This window comes from Lissotriton vulgaris, chromosome 5, assembly GCF_964263255.1.
Source record: "Lissotriton vulgaris chromosome 5, aLisVul1.2, whole genome shotgun sequence".
Classification (NCBI taxonomy): domain Eukaryota; kingdom Metazoa; phylum Chordata; class Amphibia; order Caudata; family Salamandridae; genus Lissotriton; species Lissotriton vulgaris.
The window spans coordinates 327,685,346-327,710,596 of record NC_141693.1 but is presented as its reverse complement, the minus strand read 5'-3'; the positions used below and the strand labels follow the sequence as shown (position 1 = coordinate 327,710,596).

Genomic DNA, 25,251 nt, shown 5'->3' with positions numbered 1-25,251 from the left:
TTTAGGCAAAATTTGAGGTTTGCCCACTTTGTCAGAAAGAACACGACGTGGGATCTGTGCAAGACACACCACAATGGACTCCTCTAGGTGTCTAGGTTTGGTATGGTGTAGGTGGAGGCTAACCCGGAGTTCAATTATCTTATCTACCCCTATTGCAATGTATCCACATTTGCGTTTTGGGCCTCTTTCTGTTCCAGGTATTAGTCACACACACACACACAAGGGGGGCACTGTTTTTATCAGGAGATGTGTTGGAGCGCGGTGTGGGAGGAAATCTGTGGATCCCCACAGGTTCTGGAACTTTTAGTCACATAAATCTGAGGAAAATGTGTGTTTTTAGGCGAAGTTTAAAGAAGTATCTAGGTAAGTAAATCTTGTGAGATCCACGCAGGTCACACAACCTCCTGGGTCTTTATTTTTCAGAAATGTCTTTGTTTGGGTTTGGTAGGTTTCCCTGGGTGCCAGCAAAGCTAGTTTTTTAGTAAACCAAATTGAGAAAATGCTGAGTGGTGGGAAATTTGTGTACCCATAAGATTCCAAAGCCTTTCCCTCACAAAAATTTGAAAAACATTTGTGTTTTTATCCTAAGTTTTATGTCTGCAAGAGTTTCTTGGTTAAAAAAACATTATGATATCCACAAGGGTCACACCACTCTTGATTTCCTTGGGTCTCTAGTTTTCAGAAGTGTTTGAGTTTGGTAGGTTTACCTGGGTGCTGGCTGAACTAGGACCCAAATTCCACAGCCGCCCACATTGCAAAAAAAAGGGTTGGCTTTGAGTGTAAAAATTAGATTTGTCCATGTTGTGTTTTGGGCTCTTTCCTGGTAGGTTTCCCTGGGTAGGTTTCCCAGCTGAGCTAGGGCCCAAAATCCACAGCTATCCAAATTGCCCCCTAAAAATTTGATTTTGCAGGGTGCAATGAAATGTCTCATGGTCGCATTCTTGGGCATTTAGTGTTGCAGGGGCTAGGCCCGGCCACACAAGTGGAGTACCATTGTTATCGGGAGACATGTGTGTACACAGAATAGTAGAACATGTGTTATTAACAATTGGATTTCTTTGCATTTGTGGCTTCCAAATGTAAGCCAGTGTGCAAAAAAGAACACATTTTGCGAAATGCCCAATATGAGAGACCCCAAATTCAGAGATGTATAAATACCTACTGGTCCTAGCCTCAGTATCTTGTGTACATTTCAGAAATACATAGGTGTCCATCATACCCATTTTTCATTCTTTATATTTAACCATGTTGACTGATGTATAGTCTGTACCCAAAGAAAAATCATGTACTGTGCGTCTACGTTTTTGGCCCTGGGTATCGCAGTTTATGGAGAACTACAAACCCTATACATATGGCCATGGCCAGAGGAGTCTGTCAGACTGGCTGTTATTTCATTATTTTTCATTTCAACCGTTAGTTTACCTGGAAAATACTTGATGGATCTACCCAAATGGCTCCTTGCTGATTTTAGATTTGTGTCTACTTTTCAAAAATGTATGGGCTCACCTATTAGTTTGGCATCTGTTTCCACTTCAAACGGAAATTAAAAAAAAAATGAAAATGTACTACGTCTTAAAAAAACACATACAAGGTGGTAAAAAATTGTTTTTGTTAACACTCTGCTTGTGTCTTAAAGTTGGAAAGAGGGAGATTCTAACAGAGCACACCTTTTGTTGATGCCATTTTTATTAAAAAAAACATACACTTTGTTGCAGAGCGCCTGTTTCCATATTTTTCCCACAAAAAATAAACTATAGCTTTATTTTTTCTCTGTTCCCTCTAGTGCAATCTATAAACCCTTTGTAACCTTAGAATCCCCAAGATATTGGGGAAAAAAAAGAGTTCGCAAATGTAATGGGGATACCTTTTGTGGAAAAAGAGTTAAGAAGGTGTAAATGTGAGCTACCCCTAACATCTAAAAAGGACTTCGCATTGAGGGTAGGGGGCTTAAAGCCCGCGTAGTCAAGAGATTAAAGACTATGGTTTGATATGGAGTTTGGTGGGAAGGTCACTTCATTCCAAGCTTGACGGATATTCCGTCCGCCCTATTACAAGTGAAAATTGAAAATAAAGTAAAACATTATTAATGTATGAAAAAAAATTCATTTATGTACAAAACATTCTGTCATTTAACAGTACTGATAATTTTTATATTCAGAACATTTTTGGGGAAATCAAGAACAAAAACATACAAATTAAAAATTAATGTAAGCCTATACTATCATAAACTGTGCCATGTTCTTGCAATGTTAATGCACTAATTCAATAAGGTTCATGACCATCTGCATCCTAGTATAATCTTCTGCTGGTGGTATCACAGCAAGGTCTTAATCAGGAACATTTTTATAGTCATCGAGTAATTGGACTGTTGTGTAAAATGCAACACACTACGATAACAACACAATCATTCACTGGACTGTCATTTAAGGGGTCCATTTAGAGATGGACAGTAATGAAGCATCTGTCAAAATTTGGCAGATGGTCTTTCAGCCCAGCTTTCAATTCACATATCTCTTTTGGAGGCAAGAAGCAATATAAGTTTGATAATGGAGAAGGAGCTAGCTCTACCATATGAAATACCCTCTCCAGCACTTGTATGCCACGGGGTATGTTGTTCGAGTCCTGCCATGCCTGTGGCGGGCCCTCTGATGCCATATCAGTCAAGTTTTGTTCAGTTTTGTCCTGACCATCGTGCACAGCATGGTGGTCCGAGGCTGGAAAAATCTTCCACCGTACAAAATCTCAGCAGGCTCTGGAAACCTAATTTTACATTTTGAAAAACAACCATCCCTTTTTGAGGGTTTGTCTATGGAAAATGTAAAAAATTCTGGTTAGCATGTCAGGCCAGCCTGCATTAGTCAGTTTTCTAGAAAGTGCTACGTCCTTGCTCGCAGAAGTACTTAAAGTGAAAAAGCTTCACCAACCAAGCAGGGAACATCAATATAGCTTCTGATATTCTACACCTTTGTTGGCCAGAACTAAGGTATAAATTACCTCCTCAGTCTCTGCACTGTCAAAATGGTATCTTAAAAGGCTTTTCAATACTGTGAGGATGTATTATCAGTTTAAAATATATATATATATATATATATATATATATATATATATATATATATATATATATATATATATATATATATATATATATTTTTTTTTTTTTTTATTTTCAGTTCCTGAGTACATACAATTAACAATACCACAATTGTTGGTAACATCAAAACGTTCTATACTATCAGGAGCCTCAGGGGGAAGGAGCAAGGGAACCAGGCCGCCCCCCACTCAAGTCAATATCAACAATAGTGGCCTGTCCCTATAGATTCTGTGGTCAAAGAACCCAGAGTGATTCTGTATTTTAATTCAGTCAGATAGAGGATCCTCTTCAACCTTCTCTCTGCGTGTGCTGATCACAGTCACTCACTCAATTGGCTAAAAACCATATATGTGTGTTCGTTTCTGTGTAACCCACCACCGGTCCTATTGCCTCACTATACCCTTCAACTGTGAAAAAGGGGGAGGGAGGGTTGACAGAGCCTCACGGTAGCAACACCCAGGGGAGGATCTGACAGGCTGGTACTCGCCTGAATCCTCACTTCTCATCATCAGCTACTGTCGTTGAAAATTTGTTTATTGGCATAGTGATTAGAGCCATAGCACAGAACAGTTATTATAAGACGAAGTCGCATATAGGTACGCTCTATTAGTCATAATAACAGCAAGTATAACATACATTTTCCATTTTGTTGCATTTCTGAGTAGCTGAACAAAGCCCTTAAGAAAAAACTCCCACCCGCTACCCTGAAGAGCCCCACCCCAGACACTCTTACATCGTATGTGCATATATCAGTTAGTACTTGGCTATACCTATAAAACAGCTCTTTTCCAAAATGACATTTCATACAATCAGTCAGTGACATAGACAATAACATTGTGGGTTTTCCCATATCATGGTCATGTGCACCAGGCCTTTCTGCGGTACTTGCGGGCCCACTGAGGACAGGTCATATTTCAGTCTGTAGGTAACAAAATATTAGACTCATCATCACCCCCGTCTCAAATATCCCCAGCATGGCAAAGCAGTCCAGTGAAATCGGCGTTTTCCTGAGGCCCCTGCGTTCTTCGCGCTGCAGTGCTTCTCCCTCCGCCTTACCCCAACGTATTACTTCCGTTTTCCACAATTCAGGATCAGGTGGTTTGGGTGATTTCCACCTCATAGTTATTGCACGTTTCGCAAGTAGCATGGCCATATCAGTGAAACGTGTTGCTACACTCCTTTTACGCGTCGCTGGTCCCAGTCCCAGTAGTGCATATTCTAAGGTGTGTGTTTGTAGTGTAGCACCTGCTCCGTTAAGCGACTCATGAATAGTGGCCCAGTAATAGCCCAGTTTTGGGCAGTCCCATAACATGTGTACCAGTGATGCATCATCCGCAGTGCATCGGGGGCATGTGTCAGCAGCGTCAGGGAACATAGTGTGTATGCGGTGTGGCATTAAATACGCCCGGTGTAATATCATTAGCTGAATGAATTTGAATTTGGGGTTCCAAGCCACCTTTTTGGGAAATTGAAGGATACGCTCCCATTCCTTGTCCCTAAGTGGCCTCCCTATGTCGCCCTCCCATTTGGCCTTGAGGGTTGATAACGAGACCGCCCTTCCTGTTCTGATACCAGTAGTAAGCCATTTAGTCAGATGACTTCTCGTTCCCATGAGGTACTGCATTGTCAGCAAAGGGTTTGTGGGCGGTTCTACTCCATCGTGCGCCCACCTTCTTGTCACGTAGTGATGTAAGCCGGCATGTAGGAGGAACGATCTCCCGGGGATGTTATGTGCAGTCCTGAAGTCTTCAAAGGACAACATGTGTCCGTCTGCAAAGAGGTCTCCTACGTGCATTACACCTGCGTCGTGCCATGACATGATTTTGTGAGTCGTGAGCATTCCCGACTCCAGCGGGACACCTAGTAGTGGAATTGTAGGAGCGTATGAGGTTATCGGGGTCGTGTATTTTATCACTTTCCGCCAATACTGTACTACAAGCCGGAGTAGTGGTGAGGTGTCCCTCGGCAACTCCGAACGGGGTAATAGCAAGACATGAATTTTCCCCTTGGAGCGGTCCTCTTCCGTCATGTCAATCTCATGCAGGTTCCGACCCGCTAGCCAGTAGGCCAGCCACTGCAGCTGACAAGCGAAATTGTAGGCTCTGAAGTCTGGTACTCCCATACCCCCAGTTCCAGAGGTGAGTTGCAACTTAGCAAGCCCTATGCGCCTCCGCCCTGATCCCCATATGAGTTCCGTTAGGAGTGTATCTAGCGCCTTGGACGTCGTAGCAGGGATCAGGAATGGCAAATTAGTGAAATAGTAAATAAGGCGGGGAAGCACTACCATCTTGGAGATTGCCACTCTGCCGGCCACCGATAAAGGCAACGACAACCAAAATTGTATCTGCGATTTGAGTGCCCTCATAGCTCTGCCAAGGTTGCCGTCTATCATTTCCTCGGCACCTCTACATATTTGGATCCCAAGGTAGCGGAAAGTTGTGTCCGCCATTTGAAAGGTGTGTGGCGTGAAAGGCAGTGGTGTAGATGAGCCAGTGGCAGCAAAGCAGTACCCGTATGACTTGGGTTCGCTTATGGTGAGGGCCGATAAGTACCTGTAGTCCTCAAAGAGTTGAGGTATAGGGTCTAGGTCGCCCCGCAGATCATGGAGGTATAGGATAATATCGTCAGCATAGGCGGATACTATATGAGTCGTCTCACCTCTCCGAATGCCTCGGTGGGGAGCCACAGTCCGGAGTTTACAGAGCAGCGGTTCAAGCGCCAGGATAAATAGGAGCGGGGAAAGCGGGCATCCCTGTCTGGTACCCTTTGCGATGGCTAGGGGCTCTGAGATGTATTTGGACGTGCGCACCCGTGCCGTGGGGCGGGTGTATAGTAGCTTGACCCAAGCAATATATTCGGGAGGTATCCCGAATTTTGTGAACGTTGCAAACATGAAATCCCATCTGAGGGAATCAAAGGCCTGTTTCAGGTCCAACGAGATGCAGCCCTCAGTGCCCATGTCTGCCGGGTCTTGTAGCATCAGTTGGGCAAGTCTCCGAAGGTTCATGGCTGTGCTTCTACCAGGTACGAACCCGCACTGGTCAGGGTGGATCAGCTGCGGGATGTATTGTGCCAGTCTTGTTGCTAGTACCTTGCTCAGTATCTTATAGTCAGTGTTAAGGAGAGATAAGGGTCTGTAGTTAGCTAGGTGCATCCCATCTCTGCCCGGTTTTAAGAGGGAAGTTATCAAAACCTGGAGGGATGACTGTGGTAAGGAGTTGGTCCGTAGTGCTTCTAGATAAATGATTTGTAGACGTGGGGCCAGTAGATCTATAAATGTTACATAGAATTCGGCCGGTAGGCCGTCCGTCCCAGGGGTTTTATTCCTCGGGAGTGCGTGTATTGCCTGTCTAATCTCCGCGACAGTAATGGTACGTTTCAAGTCGTCGCTTTATCTGTCAGTGAGTTGGGGCAGATCTAAGTCCCTCATGAAGTCCTCTAGTGCAGTCTGTGAAAGGCGTCGGTGTGGGCCATATAGTGTGGTGTAGTAGTCTTTGAATGCAGTGTTGACTCCTATTTGAGTCGAAGCCAGTGTGCCTTCCTGGTCTATTATTTCCAAGATCGGGTGGTGCGCCGGAGAGTCTCGTATAATACGGGCCAGCAGGGGGCCCGACCTATCCGCCTGCGTGTGCTGTCTATTAGTATATTCCTTGTAGTCTAACAATCTCAAGTCTTCTAGCAGCTCAGCGTGTTTTATATGCGCGTCTTGTAGCAGTGTAAAGTGTAAGTTCGTGCCCGCAGCTTCACTCTCTAGCATTGCCAGTCTGCCCTCTACCTCCTTCAGATTATCGATCACTTCCCTCCTCCTGCCCGCTCGGGTTGCCATCGCTTCCCCTCTGATGAAGACTTTGAATGTGTCCCATTCTATTTGTCGGGAGCTAGCAGTGTCAGCATTCGTGTCGAAGTAACTCTCAATGGTGTCTGCCATGGACGACCTGAAGACCGTGTCTTCTAGTAGTTCCGTGGGCAACCTCCAGGTCGGTATTGGTGCCAGTAGCTTGCCCCATTGCCAAGTCAGTTCGACAGGATTGTGATCTGAGAGGGTCTTTCCCATATGCTGGGCCTTGAGAATCGCCCCCAGTAGAGATCGGGAGCAAAATACGCGGTCAATTCTGGTGTGCAGTTCGTGTGGCGGGGAGAAAAAAGTGTATTCTTTGTCCAGCAGGTGTGTACTACGCCATGCATCCGCTAGGCCCCTTCCCTCTGCCCACTGTGCTAGAGCATCCACCTGTCTCCTGCTTTCCGTGGCGTGTAGTGGCGGGTGCGACCTGTCCAATGCAATATCTAACACAGCGTTAAAATCCCCTCCAACCACCCATTGATGGTCTGCCCAATCCGCTAGGACGCCATTCATACTGACCAAAAAATTCGATTGGCCCGAATTTGGTGCATATACACATCCAAGCAAAACAGTGGCACCATCTAGTAGACCCCTCACAAACACATATCTACCCTCCTTGTCAATTCTCTGCTCTATTGGCTTGAAGGGGACAGAATTACAAAGCCAAATAGCGGCCCCCCTTGAGAATGCAGAGTAGGACGTAGCAAAAAGTTGTCCCTTCCATTTCTTCAGTAGATTTGAGTTCTCAGCACAGTTCAAGTGTGTCTCTTGGAGGCAAGCTATCATAACCCCCTACGATTAAGCTGAGCCAGTATCCTGTGTCTCTTGTGAATCGAGCCCATGCCCCGCACATTCCAGGTGCACAAGTTGTAAACATTAAGTGGCCCCATGACTGATCGTGTAACATGGAAATGCTGAGCTCGTGGGTGAACATGCCAAGTACATCTTACGGTAGGAGAGGAGTGTCATGTAAACAGGTAACCCCCGAACATTGAGGTCCCCAGGCCAACGGGCTCGGGGTCCAAACCATGATACCCAACATGGGTAGAAGTCAAACAGATCCGTGTGCATGTGATGGGGGGTGCAGTCTACCTGTGCCTGATTTGTACTGGCCTGCGGTGACATAGCAGCCCTTAGTAAACCAAACCCTCAGGCAACCCACCTGTGTGCGGAGAGTTATATGGTTCATACATTACCACCCGGATATCGTTCAAGGCGCTGATGTTAAAACTCCTCAGCCATCTGTGCCGTGATCTTGGGGAAGAGCTGTAAGCTGTCCGCCTATCCCCACACCTCCGTGTGTGTGTCGGAATTGCTGGCCAGGTCCCTTGCTGTGCCCGCGTCATGAGCGGCGAGCGCCTCCTCCGTCAGCTGCGCCACTGTTGATCGTTCCTCTGAGCGGTTCTTTGCGGCTTGTTCCTTCGGTGAGGACCGTGTCGAGGGGGCCCGTCCGGTATCGGAGGCAGTGCGTCTCCGGCCCGTTCGACTCCGACGTCCGTCGCTCCCGTTGTCCGTGAATGGGTCTTGTGAGGCCGGTGGCATTAGCGTCACTTCCATTCACTCCTCTGCTTCCTCTGGCGAATCAAAGAAGTATGATCTGTTACTATGGAGGATCTTGAAGCGGGCGGGGAACAGGAGGGCATATTTCAGGTCTCTTTCACGTAACTTGCGTTTCACCCCCAAGAAGGTGGACCTGGCTCGCTGCACCGTTGGTGTGAAGTCTGGATATATGGATATATTCTTGTCTTCATAGCGAATCGGCGCTTTCTCTCGGGCTACGCGCAGCACTGTGTTGCGGTCTTTATAGTGAAGGAGGCGCGCGATTAAGGGACGTGGCGGCGCCCCGGTTGCGCCGGTCTTGAAGGCATTCTATGTGCACGTTCTACGCTGTAGAGGGCAGTTAGATCTTCCGGGCCCACCATTTTCCTTTGCCAGTCTTCCACAAATTGAGTAGGGTTCCTCCCCTCACTGCGCTCCGGAATGCCCAAAATGCGGACGTTGTTGCGGCGGGCTCATCCTTCTGCATCGTCCACCCTGTCCCACAGCTGCTTGAGTTGTTTTTCCATGCCTTCCAGTTTTGTGGAATGTTCTGTATGCTGTGGTATGAGATCATTCAGCGCAAGTTTTTGTTCTGAGACCCTCTCCGGAAGTTTGTTGTGATCTGCCCGGAGCAATGATAGGCCCGTCGCCATGCTATCCATACGTGTTTCTAGCGCCTCCCTTGTGGCCCGTATTTCGTTGAGGATGAGGTCCAGTTTGGCATCTTGCGTTCCCTTCCCTGTCGGCGGGACAATGTCTATATTGGAGGAGGCTAGTGGGTCCTCCGAGCCGGTGAACTGCATGTCCGTCGACGCGCCGTGGTCCTGGGCCTTGCCCCTGTGCCTCCCCATTGATCTAGTATGCAGGTTGACGTTGGGTCAAGCGTACGCTCTGTTCACAGCCCTCACAGCTCTGCGACACACAACGTCCTGGGTCGAGGGCGCCCCCGCAGCCGCCGATGCAATAGTGGAGGAGGCAACGGTAGTACTATTCCGGGTGGGTTGAGGGGAGTCGCCGGCTCCGCAGCAGCGGCAGTGCTTCCGACGGGTGCGGTGGCGCCCTATATAAGGTCCTCCGTGTGGTTATAGTATAGGCTTCAGCGAGGCGGCAGGTATAGGCTAGTGCGTGGCAGGAGGGGGTCCGCTAGAGGCAGGCCAGCAGCGCCGCGTACCTGCCCCGGTAGAAGTGGTCCTGGATGCGGTGGTGTGCCACGTGGGTCGCTACTCAGGCGGACCACTCGTTGCTGCGTGGGGCTGCCACCGGCAAGGCGAATGCAGGGACTATACAGGCGTTATGTTGTGCTCCCAGGGCCGTGGCACCGTTGTCGTGTCTCCGAGCTCCGAGTATTGCAGCCCTCAGCACCCCCAGCCCAGGAATCTCGGAGGCCCGGAGAGGAGGCAGGATGGCGCCCGCCAGCACCGCCGCGGCGCTGATCCTTGCAGTGTTGCCGCCGTGTGTCCCAGGCGGGTGCTACGGTCTCCCGGGCGCTGCAGATCCTGCCCCCGTCCCCACAGTCTCACGCTCCACACAGGCTCGCAGGCGAATGCGGGCGCCGCCGCGTTGGAGCTTCGGCGCTGGACCGGTCCGGGTGATCCGCCGGCTGAGGTTGGAACTGGAAGGGCAGGGCGGACTTCCCAGGGCCTCCCAGGGGGGGACAGTCCGGCGTCGGAAGGAGTAGGTGCAAGGTTTTGGTGTTGGGCGCGAGGGTGAGCCCAGCGCCCTCGCTCACCTCCGGCGCTCTCTCCGCACTCCGCCGTCACCGAGCAGCAAGCCGGCCTCCGGACAAATCGAGGTCGCGGCTTTCCTCGTGTCAGTAGGCCCCGGCAACCGCCACAGTCCACCAAGGTGTTAGACTGCGTCTGAGGGAGGCAGCTCGTCGTCGCCGCTCCCCGCGCACTTGTTGAAGCTCAAGGTGCGGAATTCAGGTGGGTCGCGTTGCAGGTAAACAGGATAAATAGCTGGTTTTACGGGCTATGGACGGAGCTCTAACACTACACGTTCGCCATGATCGGCTCGTAGCCACGCCCCCCATCATCAGCTACTGTCAACCAGAAAAGAAAAGGGGATAAAATTTGTGTCATTAAACCAAAAACCATTGCGTGTTACACGTGTTGGAAGACCCAATGTGGTATACCAAACCTCTTCTAGTTGAGCTGTGGAAGTACCACTGGTTAAAAAGAGCTGAGCTAAACTGGCAACTACAACTTTATTCTGTGCTGTTTGCCCACTCTATTAAAACAAACCGACATGTTTCATCACCGCCATATACTTTACCGGTGATTTCTTCAGGGTTTTTTTGGATCAGCATACGTATTGCACGTCTAGATTCTCCCTTTATTGTACCTGTAGTCGGACATGGGACACAAACACAAACATACACATATATTGCACTCATTATGTCTCGGTAAGGGTACCAATTAAATTACTAGCTAAAATATGGCATCTCTACATCTGGTTACTGATGGTATTCGTTATACATTACCAGGTGGCCTCCTGTGTTGAGCCTACCCGGCCCCCGTAGAAGAATGTGTGACTCACAAACACCACTACACCATTAGTGGGTTCCTTAAACCGCCTGTAGGTCGGTCTCTGCAGAGAAAAAATGTGAATGCAGTGTTTGTCTGATAAATCATTTGCACTCTGCCTGTAAAAAGTCTTTTGCCCTTCACCTTCCACTTTATCCTTTGTACGTGGTTAGGGGGAGGTTAAATATCACTGGGTATGGCTTATCTCTGATTACCCCTGGCCCCATTGCTGCTGTTGACCAGTTGCCCTGTATCTTCCTAAGGTAATCACTTTGTGAGAGCATATCGGACTGCTCTCCATGGGTCCGTAGACACGCATAGCGTCAGAGCCCCATCGCGTCTATGATCCCTGCATAATGCGTTACCGGTTCGTCGAGTCAGCCACCCCATGTAAACTTACAGCAGCTGATTGTTAGCCTCCTTACCGTTCACGCGCAATGTTGTGGTCTGTGCTCACCCTGTGTGTAGCCCAGTTCTCCCGGCGTCCGATTTTCAACTTCGAAGTCCCGGTCACGTGATGCGGGTGTGTTACGCGTGCGTCAGTATGACATTGCTCTACGTGTCTGCTGCGCATGGTGGCCATCTTTGAATGGGTTGTTTTTCATAAATCTTATGTGTCGTGATCGATTATGAATATATCATATATCGATCAATGATCATTACAACCTCTATTGATAGTATTCCTATTAAAAGTTATTTCTTTACTCCCATGTGGATACATCCATGGGTCTTAGTCAACCCACCTCAAGGTGTCCTTGTTTATGTTATTCTGACCCCATAACTTGGGCACCATCTCCGTATATTAATGTATCTAAGGAGGTAATTTATACCTTAGTTCTGGCCAACAAAGGTGTAGAATATCAGAAGCTATATTGATGTTCCCTGCTTGGTTGGTGAAGCTTTTTCACTTTAAGTACTTCTGCGAGCAAGGACGTAGCACTTTCTAGAAAACTGACTAATGCAGGCTGGCCTGACATGCTAACCAGAATTTTTTACATTTTCCATAGACAAACCCTCAAAAAGGGATGGTTGTTTTTCAAAATGTAAAATTAGGTTTCCAGAGCCTGCTGAGATTTTGTACGGTGGAAGATTTTTCCAGCCTCGGACCACCATGCTGTGCACGATGGTCAGGACAAAACTGAACAAAACTTGACTGATATGGCATCAGAGGGCCCGCCACAGGCATGGCAGGACTCGAACAACATACCCCGTGGCATACAAGTGCTGGAGAGGGTATTTCATATGGTAGAGCTAGCTCCTTCTCCATTATCAAACTTATATTGCTTCTTGCCTCCAAAAGAGATATGTGAATTGAAAGCTGGGCTGAAAGACCATCTGCCAAATTTTGACAGATGCTTCATTACTGTCCATCTCTAAATGGACCCCTTAAATGACAGTCCAGTGAATGATTGTGTTGTTATCGTAGTGTGTTGCATTTTACACAACAGTCCAATTACTCGATGACTATAAAAATGTTCCTGGCTAAGACCTTGCTGTGATACCACCAGCAGAAGATTATACTAGGATGCAGATGGTCATGAACCTTATTGAATTAGTGTATTAACATTGCAAGAACATGGCACAGTTTATGATAGTATAGGCTTACATTAATTCTGAATTTGTATGTTTTTGTTCTTGATTTCCCCAAAAATGTTCTGAATATAAAAATTATCAGTACTGTTAAATGACAGAATGTTTTGTACATAAATGAATTTTTTTCATACATTAATAATGTTTTACTTTATTTTCAATTTTCACTTGTAATAGGGCGGACGGAATATCCGTCAAGCTTGAAATGAAGTGACCTGGCCACCAAACTCCATATCAAACCATAGTCTTTAATCTCTTGACTACGCGGGCTTTAAGCCCCCTACCCTCAATGCGAAGTCCTTTTTAGATGTTAGGGGTAGCTCACATTTACACCTTCTTAACTCTTTTTCCACAAAAGGTATCCCCATTACATTTGCGAACTCTTTTTTTTCCCCAATATCTTGGGGATTCTAAAGTTACAAAGGGTTTATAGATTCCACTAGAGAAAATATAAAGCTGTAGTTTATTTTTTGTGGGAAAAATATGGAAACAGGCGCTCTGCAACAAAGTGTATGTTTTTTCTTTATAAAAATGGCATCAACAAAAGGTTTGCTCTGTTAGAATCTCCCTCTTTCCAACTTTAAGACACAAGCAGAGTGTTAACAAAAACAATTTTTTCCCACCTTGTATGTGTTTTTTTAAGACATAGTACATTTTCAATTTTTTTTAAATTTCCGTTTGAAGTGGAAACAGATGCCAAACTAATAGGTGAGCCCATACATTTTTGAAAAGTAGACACAAATCTAAAATCAGCAAGGAGCCATTTGGGTAGAAGTGAGGATTCAGGCGAGTACCAGCCTGTCAGATCCTCCCCTGGGTGTTGCTCCCGTGAGGCTCTGTCAACCCTCCCTCCCCCTTTTTCACAGTTAAAGGGTATAGTGAGGCAATAGGACCGGTGGTGGGTTACACAGACACGAACACACATATATGGTTTTTAGCCAATTGAGTGAGTGACTGTGATCAGCACACGCAGAGAGAAGGTTGAAGAACATCAAAACGTTGCCATCGTCAACATAACCCCCGCTCCTTTTCTTTGGTGATGGTTTATTTCGATACCATTGCTCTTGTGTAACAACTGTTTTCCCCCTTCGGGTCCAAAAGTAACAGACGACTGGGTGCCCCCTCTACATGGGTCCCTCCTCATAACTAACAGTAGGTGCCCCCTGAGTTACTTGTAGTGTGGGTTGTTGCATATATGTCTTCCCCTATATCAAGAAATAAGTATTGTCGCCAGATGTATTATCTGTTATTACCTGTATGTACAATGAAAATATAATAAAAATATCCTGGTACGAAAAAAGGAGACAAAAACCTGTTGTCATCAGGCCCATGCATGTATGCAACTCAAAAGGGCAGTATACGTTTGAGCAAACCTACCCAGTAGCCAATTTTGGCTAGCTCTAGGGACGCCATTGTTCTACTGATATTGCTGTTTTGAACTTAATTAAGCTGCTCCGAGTGGGAAGCAAGTTCCTGCCTTTATCTGCTCATCATCATGTTCAGAACCTGCTGCAAAATGCTACCAAAATCTGCCTGTAACATTCCTGCTGCTATGGCCACTTTCCCTTGAAAGGAACCAGTAGCAGAGAAATGGAAATGCTAAGAAATTTACTGGTGGTGGGACAGCAGCTCAATTAGTAATTTTTGCTTCAAGTTCCTCGATCCTAGCATGTAAGCTATAGACAAGCGTGTTGAGGTTGAATCTGTAAAGTTTCAGAACAGACACAGACCGCTGGGGGAGTAAGTGCTGCACCCTCTTCTCCATGTAGTACATGGCCATCATGGTATTCAGCCTAATGAGAGCACTGAGCCCTTGACCAGACTGTAAAAAACGTTTAGGTCTAAGTGGAAGCCAGTAGTAATAGGTAGTTGATGTGTTGACCCAGATGCTGAGTGGTCCAGGTACCTTGCATAGTCATATATGTGAACTGTGTGCTCCAACCGGTGAGTGATGCTTGGGTGGTGCTTTTCACCTGCAGACGAGGGTCCAAGAAAGCCCTGCCGAGCCACAGATTGTTGCTGTTCCACCACTGAACAGAACGTTGAATGCGTTTGTCAACACCAGATCATCCTACTAATGCCCCGATTGCTAACATTGCGACTTATGTAGTATGGCATGTGGCACAATTGCTATGAAGGTGGCCATCATACCTAACAAATTCATTACATTCCTTACCGTGAGTGGATGAACAGATAGCATTGCTTATCAGTGCTTAAGATGGAGTATTTGCTGTTTACCTCACATGTGCCAAATACACTACTGCAAGAAAGGAGGCCAAAGTTATGTGTGCTGAATGTGCCTGGCAGAAAACCAAAACATACAGGATTTGGTATAGTGCCTTGAAGGGCATCACACTAACGCCATGCGTGTAATGCAGGTTAATATTTGAGAAGTCTAATTTGCCAGCCTGTATAACTATGAAGTGTTTAAGTTTTGGCACAATACTCGGAGTACATGTGACGATTTGCAAAACATTTGACAAATGTAAGAGTGCATGCAAAATATACGGACTATGGGGAGATCTGTTTGAACGTGCCTGTGTAGGTTAGGCAACGAGGTTTATTTCAGTGATGGCTTTAACTGTGGTGTTCTAGGATATGCTGGGTGAGGGACAATATATAAGGGGGTAAAGTGGTGAGGTGTTAGATGTTTGAGTACGAATGGGGCAGTTGGCGAATGTGTGCAATTGCAGATGTGAGTGAGCTGGTTGAGGTGTGCTACATTTGGGGATGTGATGGAAGAGGTTCTGTATATTAGGTGTGGCATGAGCCCAATGACACATGGCATTGTTGCACTTGTGTGTGGCTGGAGGATCAGTGAGGTGTATGGTATGCCTCAGTGTGGTATGAGCCTACTGAGGTGCTACATGTCTGTTCTGTTTGACAATGCCTGGCTGAGTGAGATGTGGTATACAATTGGTGTTCTGGGTGAAAGTTGTATGAAGTGTGACATGTCTGGGTAAAAGCTGTGTGAAGTCTGACATGTCTGACTGCATGGGGAGCTTGGTGAGGAATTACGTGTTTAGACGGAAAACGTGAGCAGAGCAAAATAAGAGGTGGGTGTGGAGTGGTATGTTTAGTTATATATATATTTAAGCATGGTGAGGTACAGCATGTTTGGGTGTGTGGGGTAAGTTTGTGAGTGGTGTGTTGGGTTATTTTTGGGTGAAACTTGTGGATCTGGGTGAGGTGCAGTATGTTTGGGTGAAATTGATAATGCTGGCGAAACTTGGTATTATTCAATGTTTTGGGTGTGCTTTGTTACAAACATGAGTCAATCGCAGAGCACCACCTAGTTAAGAAACTAAAATAAAGAGCAGTGAAACAGCTCACAGTGAGGAGAGCTTACAACACTGAGGGTGCCATTCTAAATTCATTCCACCACTGAACTGGAAAACCACATTCAGTATGATCTGCTGAGACAACCTAATTCACGTCCCTCTTCTGTCCTCACTAGCTCCTCAATAAACTCTTTAATAATAAGTATATTTCTACTGAAGGCCAACAAACAGAATAGTGGCCATCCTCTTACCACTAAGCACAGTATACTTCAGTGCTTCTTGCGCCATTATGTTCACCAGTCCATTGAGCAATGCGTCCAGAGTGTTTCCCAATTCCATGAGGTACTTGGATTCCCAGGCGAGGCAGTATTGCTCGGTGCTCTGCAGCAAGCTCTGCCATGGGGCAGCAAAACTTCCTATGAAAGACAAACAGACAAAGTTAGGGCAGGTGAGGAAATGATGGGGTCGATTTTAGAAAATGCAGAAGCATTCTCTTCCTTAACTGAGGTGGGTTATATCACACAGGACAAGGAAACTGATGAATTGTACAAGACATAAAATGAATAACATGAGGGCGCAAAAGTGCCATTCTGAAGGCGAGACTTAATCAACAGAAAGTACCACATCCTTATCATCACATTTTTATTGTACAATCTTGACACAACATAAGATACATCTGTACATCTGAGTTAGTAATATCAAGTATGATGTTTATTGTATTGCCCTAACTATGAATGCAATCATCTCAAGGCAAATCACTTATCCTATGTTAAGTGCACAAAACAGATACTGTGTGTATGCTATCAAAGTATATATGGCATAGGCTATGTAATAAGCAACAAAGAGCATGAGTTGGTCATTCGGTAGAGAGCCCCAATGAGAAAATTAGTCTAAGAGAGGTTGAACAGCAGGTACGAATAAGTGATAGCTCGTGTGGTCATGACCACTTAAGATTTTGGTAAAGTGGGTGTAAATTATGCTGGTGGACGAAAGTCGGAGAGTAGATAGAACAAGGTCTTATAATCAAGCGTGGAGTAAAAGGCCGGCATTGCAATTAACCAAGGGATGCCTGTTTGGCCACACTAGCCCAGCTGCTGGGGTTGTCGAAGGGGTTTGTCATCTCTTAACTTTCGATAAGAGGAGGGAATACTTTAAGAACTTTCCTGAAGGAGTTTATGGGCAGGGCCAATATGATGAGTAGGGGAAGCCTGTTACAGATTTTGGATGCTAGAACAGCAGTATGTCCCCTTCGGTGTATGTACTTGCATAGAAAGTGGTCAGACAGCTATGGTACCACGCACCCAGCAGTGGATTTGGAATTTCGATTGTTCTCTCACTAGGAGCCAATGTAGATTTTGGAGGAGAGGGATGACACAGTCTTTAGTTTTTGGTTCGGCTGTAAATCTAGTGGCAGCATTATGGGCTCTTTGCTGCGCTACCAGTGTCACGGATGATTCAGCAAGAGTAAAGGAAGCATACTTGAAATCTGTGGACTCAATTTCTAAGTAAAGATACTGCCAGCACACGAGCTGTATAAAGACTATAGGATTGAGGGAGGAGCTACGCTAGCGAACAAGATGGCTGCTTAGGCTCCCGGCTCCGCCGACATCCGTCTCCTGCCAGATGATCCTGTCATTTATCCTGTCTTTACGCCCTGCCTCCGTGTGTATGAACCGGACTACAGCTCGATGGTGCGATACCGAGATTTCTACTGGTTTGGTAGACAGAGTTATATCGTGTTAAAGTTTGCGGCCTAACCCAGCTTGGAAGCTGGGGTCTCGAGTACTGGCCCAGCCGGGTTCCACTTGAACAACATCGGCCGTGAGCGTGTGGCAGGGTCCGGTATGTTGCTGTGGAGGTTTTCTTGGCCCGATTTTGATGGCTGTCTGCTGAGTTGGTAAACATCGAAGGAGGGGTGACGATTCACGACTGAGGCTGTGGGCGGAGGTCCCTGACCCGGTGGCCCGGTTAGCCACCCGTCGGCGTTCACTGGGTTGGGATCTTCGCTTGCGGTGGCGAAGCGTAGATCCATGCCGCTGTGAACATTGAGTCCCCCTATGCTGTTGTCCGTTCCACTTTTGACTGTTCCCCCGGGGAGACCGGACTCTATGGGGGACGTGAAAATGGTCGATATCGAGCGAGGAGCGGTGGAGCGGACTGAGAATGAACCGTCGTTGCGAACTGTGCTGGCGGCCGTTGGGGCTCTTCATACTAACGTGGAAGCCCTTATTCATAAAATGATAGCGCGTTCGTTTGAAATTGTGCAGATTGGACTGGACCCTGCTCCACTACAAGGAATGAAGCAGCTCGAGATACCCACGATGGCCATTTTGATAGAGGAAGCGGACCCCGTGCAACAAGAGGTGTCGGAGCCTCCGGTCGGTGTGATGGCCGATAGGAGCGAGATCGGTGCTTCGAAAGGATCGGCAAGTCTACTATCAACGCTGACCGTGGAAGGACTGATCGGTGCTCCCTTTCCGAAGACTTTTGATGAGAGCTGTTTTGGGCTTGAAACCGCGTCTCTCCCCTATCCGCCAGTTCCATTACGATGGCGGAGGAAACAACGTTGGGAGTTCATGACGGTGAGGAGAGTCTTTGGACCTGATGGAGTTCTCAGTGACTTAACATCTTTGCTTGATCTCAGTTTGAACTTTGCTGCACTTTTCTCGTATTTTGACTATCCTGTGGAGGCGGCAGTTCGTCCGGAAGGGGTTTGCACGTCCGATCGGAAGGGTCAAGGATGAGACTGATTGACTGGGTTTGACATCATGGTCTTGATGGATGTGGGATTTGCTACCATGATGCTTGCGGGAGGTTGGGCGCTGTTTAAAGTTTCCCCTGTTGCGTACTGCATTCGCTTCTTAATAGATTTGTGGATTTACTCTTGGGGATTCTTGGTTCTGGCGGGAGGGAGAGGGGACCGCGGGCAAGTACGAAGGTGCCCTCCTCAATTTTCTATTTTTAGTATTTAGTTAGATGGGGCGACAGGCACACTGCTAGTCGGGGTTCGGCGAAAGCCATATGCAGGGGTGCAGGGTGGGGGGATGGGTGTTAGTGTAGTTAGTTTAGGCTGTGGCGTGAATATTTTTGTCATTTATCCTGATTTCGTTTTTTCGCATCTGGGGGCACTACGCCTTTCTTTATCCTGTTCTGTTGGGTGGCGGGGACTGAGTACCGTAGCGCATTAAATGTAGCTAATTGTGTGCAGTCAACCATTATTGAACGTTCTACGCGTTGATGTTTTAATGACCCCGCCCATTGTTTTTTTACAGAAATCCTGATATCTGAAAATGTTTGCTTATTATTGTAAGTGAATGTGATGTCCCAGATACGTCTTTGATGTATTTTGTTTTATATTTGAAAATATAAAGAAATATAAAACAATTTTAAAAAAGACTATAGGATTAACCGGCTGCAAGAACTAACTTGATGAATCTCACAATACAAGCAAATAATATTGGATTTACAATTCAGTCCAACACAACTCCTGGAAAATATGCTTGAGGTGGCTGTTTTTGAAGTGGTGATCGGTTGTAAGGTGTCAATAAAGCACATAAGCTTTCTGTGTATCCATCATCTTACTGCACTGTCTAATGTCACTGTTAAATGCCGCTGGTTCATGTTACTTCAAAATGACCATCTAATGGAGTGGTTGCTTATCTGAGCAAGCGACTGAGTAAGAGACTAGTCAGCCAGCTTGACATTAAGTGCAAAATTCAAAGAGTGAAAACAAAATTAAAAAAAATAACAGGAAAAAAGGATTTTGGGTGGCGCCAATTCAATGGTTTACCACCTAAGGCACCAATTGCTGGCTGCCAGTACAATCCCACCTATGCTCTGATGTAAGTGGACAAATATTGGTCTGAATAGTGTGCAGTAATGCACCATCTCTGGAAAATATGGCAGGAATAATCATTTGCCTTCTCTATGGCCTAAGCTTATCTGAGATATTTTTTAATTATGGTATTTAAATGAAATTATTTTTTAATTATGAGCACATAGCCAGCAACTGACCATGTGCCCATAGCTAAAAAAAGACAATTTTAAGGCAAACGGAAGAAAATAAAAATAGTCCCTGTCACAAGCCTACCCCTCCTGTTTGTGCTATAGCAGGGAATTGGAGTCTGTGAGGAAACAATGCGCAATGAACCCTGAAAACAGGAATCCTATCCATTTTTTCGATTGTGCTGACACGCCTGTGCTGCGGGATGGAAAGCTCCAGCAGCACAAATTAATCTGAAAGAGGGATTATATGTATAAAGAGGGAAGATGACAGAAAAGTGGGAGCAATGTCTCTCAGGTCCAAGACTTCTCCCGGCAGCCTGAGGTCAAGCACCTGGGTACCGCAATTCCTCTAGAGGAGACGTGGACAATGGGGAGCAATTGACAAGGGCTTCCTTGGGGCCTGTGGATTCTATTGGATTGTAGCTACATGACTGCAGGAGCACCAGCCTGCCATGCTGAGCAGTGTTGATCACCAAGGGAGCCCTGGCCTGGGCTAGTGCTGAAGCAGGCGTTTGCGGCTTGCAACTTCCTGCCCGCTGTCCACTACTGAATACAATGCAGAGCCACTAGGAATGCTAGATTTTGAGAAGGACTATTCAAGGACCATCTTTGTCAGGAGATACCCAGAGAATCTGGAACTACCTCCCCATGAGGTCTCGCCATCTACTTCCTATGGAATATTTAAAAAAAATCTCAAACTCCTCCGGTTAGAGAGGCATCTCTCTGTGTTACTCCCTAAAGCCTTACACTTTGCCTGTGATTAGATGGTTAGCGCGCTTCTTGCTTGGCTGCTGTTTCACTCTCTGCCATTTGTTATTCTATGCATACACAACTTTCTATCTTAAACTATGGTATATTATGTACTTATGAGAAGTGTTCTACCTATTCCTCTTTTCTACTGTATGAACTGTATTGACCCCGGTAAATCTCTATATGGGCCTGGTTCACTCTCTGGAAAATTATAAAAGATGAATTCAAATAAGCTAAATGAATATATCCATATGAACACAGGTAGTATCAACATCACATACATATCAAATGCACTCTAAACTATCATCAAGGATATATGCATTAGTTTTGCTGTTCAATGAAGTATTATTCAGTGATTCAGTACAGCAGAAAATCCCGGACATGTAGACATGGTTCTCTCAACTTGCTGTTCCCAACCTAGTATTCTAACATATTAAAAGCTACTAAAGCTTGGGCTCATGCAAAGGATAGGGAAAACATTTGAATTAATCTTTAGAATCTTATACCCAGTTTTAGGAGTATAGCCACTGGCTGCTAGAGTCATTGCCCAACTTGATAAAGACTCAGCAGTCCCCATTCGAGACCCTTCTGGTCTCTACGTTAAGATGAATACGACTGAAGAAGTCTTTGCACACGCAAAGTACAGGAAGGAGCTATCTCCTCCATCAACCTGCAGAGTGTTATGCCGCTCCGTTTTTTTTTAACAAATCTGAGAAAATTGGCCTTAGATATAGTCAAAGATCAATTACATCAGGCCTTGGCATACCTACCAATCAAAATAGAAGTAAGGCCTGATGATATCCCGGTCAAATTGTATAAGCTAGTGCGATCACCACAGTCTGAATATACACGGACCATCAATAATTAGAACATACAAATATATACCAATTATTTCAAACAAAAACCAAAAATTCAACTTACTGCACTTGAAACAAACTTATGTCCCTGCTAAGCATGGATTGTAAGATTTTCAACAAAATATTAGGTAATCATCAAAACCATCTCCTGTTACAAAAGGTATCACAATGGACTCTGACATAGCAGTGTACACCAACTCGGGATTCTCCCAGCAAGTCCCCAAAAATATGTAGCACCAGAACAAACTGGTTTGAGCTATACTTCATAGATGCAAATGCAGAAGGAAAGGCAAGGAGAAGACTGGAGCCCCTAATGGAAAGAATATCCAAGATAAAGCACAAATTCTTCCCAACAGCCCAGCCGGGGCATGCTGCATCCAGCTGCACAAAAGACCCTGGCCAAACGACTACCATCACCATCATCAGATACGAAAATGGCTACTAGATAAGAAGGTAAGGGAAAGCCGACAGTCAACCAACATAGCTACCAACATACTCCCATCACTTTTACGAAATAGCATCACATGAAGAGAAAGATTTAGCAACGGGGACCAACCAGAGTGCAAATCACTAAACACCAAGGCCCCAGCACAAGCTACCAGAGCACCATTCCCAGGGAACTATGATATTAGATCCTTCCCACAGCTAAGACGCATGATGACAGCAGATCAGAGCCAATCTCAGCCCAGCTTTGGGTGACACAAGGCAACACCCAGCAAAATAGGAAGTTAGAGTTACCAACGAGCCACAGACAAGAAACAGATTACAATCGGCCTCAATTTAGGAGGGCCAGCCCCAAACAGGACTTGTTACATGACCAACAGCATTGCTTGGGAAGCCCGTATTATATTGAGAAAAGCTGTGAGCACATAATCAAATAGAAAATATGACAACTTCCAGAAACCAAAATGTCCAGCCAACCTGAAAGCATCACATGGAATACAGTGCAACGTGGACAAATATAAGCCATAGCATGGGCATACAAACAGCTGGAGTAGCTTATGAGAGGAAGCAACTAACATTGTTCAAGAATGCCAAACCCAGCAAGCAGAACAAGGCACCCTGAAAATGAAGCCCAGCTTCAAAGTAAACCAACCGACCATAAACGAGTGTTGAAAAGTACAGAGAGGAAGATCCTAGACACAAGAAAAAAGGGAACAAGCCTGCAAGTACACAAAGGATTCAATATCCTGGATAAAATACGAAATCCATATAACTCTACAGCAGTCAGCAAAACACAACTTGTAGACGTAGTCAAGCAGGAGCACCCCATAGCATCTCTGTACAGAGCATACCTGGGCCCTGGACACATTCTTTGTTGGGTGGGAAGGGAAAAACAGCTGTCCTGTTCACAGTACAGAATTTGAAAAGACCCACCCTCTTTCTTTAACCCTCTGTTCTGGTCGACCTTCTGGTGCAAGTGCTCAATTTGTTTCTCTCAACATTTTTTATTGCATTCTCATACATTTTTTGTTCATGGAGTTCATTAGAAAAGATATTTACGTTAATTTCTGCGTTCTGCTTTTTATACGACACTGTCTAGAGACACAACAGGATATTTTGCCAAATGAGAAATACTTCGGGTGTTTAGAAAGCAGCAATGGCAGACAGAGATGTGGGGCCTGTTCTTCCTTTTGAAGTTGCTACACATAGATCAGTAATAGTAAATTTGGACAACACATGTGTGCAATATGGACACATTCCGAGTCAATAAAAGAACTGTTTGGATTAGAAGAAAGGTAAAGCATTCATCTCTTTACATTCACTGTAAAACCTGTACCCATCTGCAAGAATCCGGGGTCACTGAATGAAGAACCCTTCATTCTCAGGACAGAAATGGCCTTTTGTTGATAGTATGTTATGGTGTGTGGGCTCTTAATCACACCAGACTTCAGGAACCAGAGTTTGAGTTGGGATGGGAGGATGGGACAAATATCGCATTGACAGACAGCAAAGTGAAAAGTCGTTCAGCCTTTTCAATTTAGACATCTTACAATTTGAATAGGAATCTGAATGCTGCCAGAAACACGATTTACTGATGAAGGGCCAATGGTTGGATTGTAAACCAGGTCTTCTGGTGGAAACTTCACAACCTAGGTATTAGGCCACCCACTACTTCAACGTCAGCACATGAGGGTGTTCTATCCATAGCTTGTAACCTCTATATCAGATCCACAGAATAGACAATGCGAGTCAATGCAGAATATGTCTTCATTAGAGGTATAAATGTAGATTTTCACACAATGGTGGAAATTTCACCAGTGTAATTGGCACCGCTGGCATTAAGTATTCCAAACAAATTACCAAATGCTACATCACAGTGGCAAAAGTGTCTTAATCTAGTGGATTTTCCACTATTGATGCGCAAGAGGTCCAATTTCTGTTCTATGGTGCAGGAAGTATTTCTCTTTGTTATGCTGTGAAGACCTGGTTTATGACTGAAGCAGGAAGTACCAGTATTGCAGGTATCCAGATTTATATGCTCCTGGAATACACCAGGCATTTCTGAGAAGGCCCCTGAAAAATGGAGAATAAAAAGTTGGAATCTATGCTTTCACTCAAATTCTGTTATGAACATTTGTGGGCAGTTTATCTCCCACACTTTCTGCCTGCTTTCAGAAAGAGAATTACCCGGTGACGGAAATATCAGGCATGCTGTCTTCACACTTCACTTTTAATCCTGATCCGGCAAGTTTAGGATGGTATAGAAAGAGAAATAAGAAATAACATGTGAAGTTTACCTAAAAGTGGCACTCATGGTCTTGATTTAGTTGCAGAGTAAACAGTTTTATGAGAGAAAATGCAACTGCTTCCTTCTTACCATATTTGCCAGTGCACAGCCAACCTGTGATCGCAATGCTGATGTGAAGATGTCTCCCTCCAGTCAGTGGCAGGAATTCAAACTCTTCAATGGCCCCAACGCGCTTCTTCATTTTGTATCCTAAGGACAGAAAATCAAGTACCTCAACATTAGAAACCACATCTAATAGGAGTTTATAATTAGACAAAAAAACAAGAGAGTAGAGAGTAGAGTGTGTATCTTACAGGGAAAGTACAGTGTGTCCCAGTGTGCTTTGCCTTGGCTTGTTAACTACTGATTTCTCTAAAAAGTACATCCTTTGCTCCTGATGGCCACACTTACAAATATTAAGCTCATACAACCACAACAAAATGAAAAGGCAGCCTGAGAGAATACAGTGTCTCCTACATACGCTAGATATTGTGCCTAAGATCTGTGGTCAGGGGAAGCCAAGGTAGGTAATACATGATAGCGCCCACCAAATCATGCAGCCACAAAGGCTCAGTGAAGTCACCCTTGCTCCCTGTTTGGTATCAGATTGACGACAAAACTGGTCATGAAAAGTGACCAACAAACACAGCTATAGAAACAACACCGTTCAGTTCTGAAAAGAAGTAGAATTAGAAATGTTCATACAGTATAATAAACAAAAGAATTCAATACAAAACAAAGTATAATAACTAAAAAAACAGAAAAACTCAACCTGTCCTCCTAACTCTCTTCCCATCCCTATATTAAACCAGTTTCCTCTAAGAAATGGTAAATTAGAATATTGAAATAATACTGGGTAGAACAAGATCTAGGAATGGAGGGAAAAGTGAGCAAGAATACCAGGTAAATGACAAATGCTACATACAAGGAGAAAATGGACTTGAGGGTCAGTCCCGCCTCGACACTAATGCAGGCAGATTTTTAAAGAGATTTGCCCTATTAGGGAAAACAGAAAAGTTAAGTTGATGCTTTTTGTGATTA

General features: G+C 45.3%; 1 protein-coding gene across 2 annotated transcripts in view; it reads right to left on the bottom strand.

The window, feature by feature from the left end:
- TMCO4 (transmembrane and coiled-coil domains 4) overlaps positions 1–25,251 on the bottom strand; it is a 572,429-nt gene that overhangs the window by 258,285 nt on the left and 288,893 nt on the right. For both annotated transcript variants that reach the window (XM_086921564.1, XM_086921566.1), the window contains exons 8-9: positions 24,301–24,420; positions 16,119–16,283 (exon numbers count right to left, since the gene is read on the bottom strand). In XM_086921564.1, the coding sequence (XP_086777690.1) occupies positions 16,119–16,283; positions 24,301–24,420 (285 nt within the window). The remainder of the gene's footprint in view (positions 1–16,118; positions 16,284–24,300; positions 24,421–25,251) is intronic.